This window comes from Rutidosis leptorrhynchoides, chromosome 1 (genome assembly GCF_046630445.1).
Source record: "Rutidosis leptorrhynchoides isolate AG116_Rl617_1_P2 chromosome 1, CSIRO_AGI_Rlap_v1, whole genome shotgun sequence".
In the NCBI taxonomy this organism is placed as follows: Eukaryota; Viridiplantae; Streptophyta; class Magnoliopsida; order Asterales; family Asteraceae; genus Rutidosis; species Rutidosis leptorrhynchoides.
The window spans coordinates 474,627,198-474,631,569 of record NC_092333.1 but is presented as its reverse complement, the minus strand read 5'-3'; the positions used below and the strand labels follow the sequence as shown (position 1 = coordinate 474,631,569).

The 4,372-nt window shown below is 35.6% G+C and overlaps 1 protein-coding gene across 1 annotated transcript; it reads left to right on the top strand.

Moving 5' to 3' along the window:
- The first annotated feature begins 476 nt into the window (after positions 1-476).
- Positions 477-1,211, top strand: LOC139839641 (secreted RxLR effector protein 161-like). The gene is made up of 2 exons (XM_071829766.1): positions 477-951; positions 1,102-1,211. The coding sequence occupies exons 1-2, from the start codon at positions 477-479 to the stop codon at positions 1,209-1,211; spliced, it is 585 nt and encodes a 194-aa protein (XP_071685867.1).
- Positions 1,212-4,372: the final 3,161 nt, after the last annotated feature.

The following is a 4,372-nucleotide window of genomic DNA, read 5'->3' as shown; positions in this document are numbered from 1 at the left end:
ATCAAATGGACGTCAAAAGTGCTTTTCTAAATGGTGTCATAAATGAAGAAGTATATGTGTCACAACCTTCGAGCTTTGAAGATTTCAAAAAACCATATCATGTTTTTAAACTTAAAAAGGCTCTTTATGGACTTAAACAAGCTCATAAAGCATGGTATGAAAGACTTAGAACCCTTTTAATCAACCATGGTTATGAAATGGGAAAAATTGATAATACACTCTTTATTAAAAAGAATGAAAAAGATCTAGTTATAGTTCGAATATATGTTGATGATATTGTATTTGGTTCTACTAACGAATCTCTTAGCAATGAGTTTTCTAAGTTAATGCATGATGAGTTTGAAATGAACATGATGGGTGAACTCAAGTTCTTTCTCGGACTTCAAATCAAACAACTAGAAGATGGAACGTTCATCAATCAACAAAAATACATTCATGAAATGATCAAAACGTCTGGAATGGAGAACTCAAAACCAATGGCGACTCCTATGGTGACTAATGTAAAACTTACTTTAGAAGGAGAAGGAGAACCGGTCGATAGCACTAAATATAAAGGAATGATTGGATCTCTTCTATATTTAACGGCAAGTTGGCCCGATATCTTGTTTAGTGTGTGTTTGTGCGCTGGATTTCAAGAAAATCCAAAGACGTCACACGTTGAGGCGGTTAAAAGGATCTTTAGATACTTAAAGGGAACAATGCATCTTGGATTATGGTATCCAAAGTTCACCGGGGTTGATATTATGTGCTTTGCGGATCTCGACCACGGAGGGTTAATGATTGATAGAAAGAGCACAAGTGGAGTATGCGCGTTTGTGGGTCTTTGTTTAACATCATGGTTTTCAAAGAAGCAAACATCTGTTGCATTATCTACCACCGAAGCCGAATATGTATCTGTGAGAAGAGCATGCGCACAAGTGTTATGGATGAAGCAAACCTTCCTTGATTACGGTATCATCTCATCCGAAATACCCATATGCTACGATAACAATAGTGTTATAGACCTATCTAAGAATCAAATATTACACTCTAGGACTAAACACATAGACATTAGGCACCACTTCCTTCGTGACCACATCCAAAATGGTAATATTGTGATAGATAAGGTAGAATCTGCTGAAAACATAGCTGACATATTCACTAAGCCCCTTAAAAAGGAAACCTTTAACTTGCTTAGGAATGGGTTGGGAATTATGGAACATATTCCATAAAATTTTCTGCAGTTCACACACGTTCGAATGACGGTCGACCGTGTACTCGACCGCCTGGTGTCTGACGAACTCTTTTGTCTTTTATGTACCCTCTTTAATATCCAAACAACTTTTTCACCAACCACATCTCTTCTTTGAACCCCAACCACTGGATCTCTAGAATTTATGTCCTATTTTCAAGTACCCTTCAAAGTGGTCCAAAATTCTTTCAATTTTCTTCAAGGTAAGCATCCAAATTTTCTTTTTAATTTTACTTATACTTGTTTAATTATGTAAGAGTCTTTCTAAACTATTAGGAACACTTATTTTCTAGCATGAATTCATCCGATTATGTGAAGACAAATTGTTATGGGAAAAAATTACTTATCAAATATGCCATGAAAGTGTTTCTTGCATAAATCTCATATATGTTTTAAGAACATTTTTTTTAAACCCAGTCATGCACAAACACATATGTTTGAACAAGCCATTATGATACTTGACAATCTCATGACTTTTATCTATACTTGGCAAACATAAAGCAAAATGATGAAACTTGTCAAAATTTTCAAAAGAAATGGCACAACTTACTTTCAAAATCTTCTTTTCAAAAATGAGTCTAGACAAGGACTAATCTACACATGTTTAGCATATAGTTTTTCAAAAACATATAATAAACTTGAATGTTTTGCTAAAAATGTTGTTTTCCTAGGAAATGACCAACACACGAAACCAACGTATTACAAACAATAGGCAACACATGGAAACACGGACACTTCATGAAGAGCGTATTGTTCACCATACCGAATTTCTCGAACTAACTCAACTTTTCACTCAAAACAATTGTTTCTCATTCCTTGAGTTTGATGAGGTCATTTATCCAACTTTGATTAGAGAATTTTATGCTCATCTTGACTTTTCGAATCCCGACCAAGTTGCATTTCGACTTTTCAATACACTCTAAACTTGGTCTCTTGAACAATTTGTAACCATTATGGCTATTTCATCCAATGGGCGTTCCTTCTATACTCCTTATACTAATCTAAGGTCACTTAACCCCACATTTCCGTTACAACCTATCTTAGATCTCGTCACCATTCCGAGAGTACCTCAAAATCTCAATCAACGCCTTCGTATTCAAGATGACAAAATATGCCATGATCTTCAACTCCTTTTGAATGTCATTCGCAACAACGTTTACTATAGGGAACCTACCGACACTCACGTCTCGGGAACCAAAATTGTCATCATGTGGTCCTTTCTTACTCATGAGCCCATAAATCTCACTTACCTTATAACTTGACGAATGGGTTACCTTCAAGAGCTAGGCAGTCGCCCTCTTCCATACTCAAACCATCTCAATCGACTTTTCCAATTTATTGGTGCCATTACCCCATCTCAAATTCCTCAACCCGTGTCCACAATTCCTCTCACCTATTGGGTTGCACATCCGGTCATCATCCTCTCTTCCGACAATGAAGGTTCAACTATCTCCGATGCATTTAGCACCAACGGCATATATCCTTAATTTAGAAATGTTGGTTAAGATTAGGTTTTAGGGCGGGTAGATTCAACACTTGTACTAGAATTAAAACTTGCTATGTACTAAGTATTGTCATGCACTTGTTTTGTTTATTATGTTTGACGCTCTTTTACTTGCGATATTGGTTCAAGGGGGACCCATATTATTTATAAGCATGCACAATTTAAGGGGGAGCATTACTCTAGTGCACGCTTAGTTTCAGGGGGGGCTAACCTTTTTTCTTCGGCAAAAGGGGGAGAAAGTGTATGGTAAGTGATGTTTACACTTATGTCAGCTTACATAACTAAACACTTACCCATATGTTTGTCATCATTAAAAAGGGGGAGAATGTTGGTTAAGAATCCAATTATAATATTCAAAAGTTAATCACTTTGTTTTGATGATGACACAAAAGAGATAAGTGCTTAATCACATGTAAGACGACATGAGTTCATAAGCCTACACTATCTCTAGCAAAGGACCAATACATAAATAATTAACTTGGTAAAACTGCTATGCGGCTGCACCACGGTCGACTGCGGGTTTGACCGTAAATGCCCTTTATCACGACTGCACCATATTTCAAAACTGTTGATCTGCGGTCAACCTCACGGCTGACAGTGGATCGACCGCAGTTTTTACTGTAATCAAATTCAACCACTTTGAGTTAGACCACTTTGAGGCATCTATAATTTACAAAACCTTTTAAACATACTTATAATAGTTGCCTTCTTTGATTTCAAAAGAGTTTTGAACCAAAAGATGTTAATTTTTACTAATCACACTTAGTGACATCTTAATGATATTTTAAGCTCAAATAAGATCAAACACAAAATGTTTTACTCTTGTCTTATTACATAATGTCATTTAATACATACTAATGATGGTCATTAAAAGTCTCAACAAAAGAGGTACTCTCCCATGACTCTTATGTATCATTTTTATGTATGAGTTATTAATTATGAACTTGTAAATTGTTGTAATAATCTCCAAGTAAGTTCCAACTAGGTTCAAACTAGTTCATTTGAGATGTAACAATGTTCCAAAGAGCAAGATACTTCCATTAACAAAATGACAAGTAATTAAGAAGGATTGATGAAGTTTTGGAAGGTAATGCTTTGTCAAGAGACAAAAATCTGCAATTACCCAATTAAGAAATCAATGACAAATGGTCAAAGCTTGAAGACTTTCTTCTTTTGAGAACATGTCAACTTCCACACTTATGTCCAAAACAAAAAGGGTAATGGGGATGATTTCAGAGATAATTGGCTTCTATTTGCAGCTATCCAATAAGGGAAAATGACAAAGTTCAAAGGATAAAAACGACTATATATTCAGATGTCAGTGGTATACGGTCGAACCCCGGTCGACTGTGCAGTGAGCCGTACAGCTTCCAGGCAGATTTCTCTTTCCTATAAAAGCCAATCCTTGGAGCATTTAAAGACTCACCTTTTCACTCATATTTTCTTATATTCTTTGATATCATTCTTATAATTCATTGTAATCTTTTTAGAGTGATTTTAGCAAGAGTACTTGTAAGCTTAAGTTGTAAGTTTACTTGTAAACTATCTTCTTAAAGAGTTTTAGAAGGTAGTTGTGTTTTCACTAGGTTTGAACATTAGGATCTTGTGGTAAGAGCTTTAGGTGTTTGTGAAGTCTT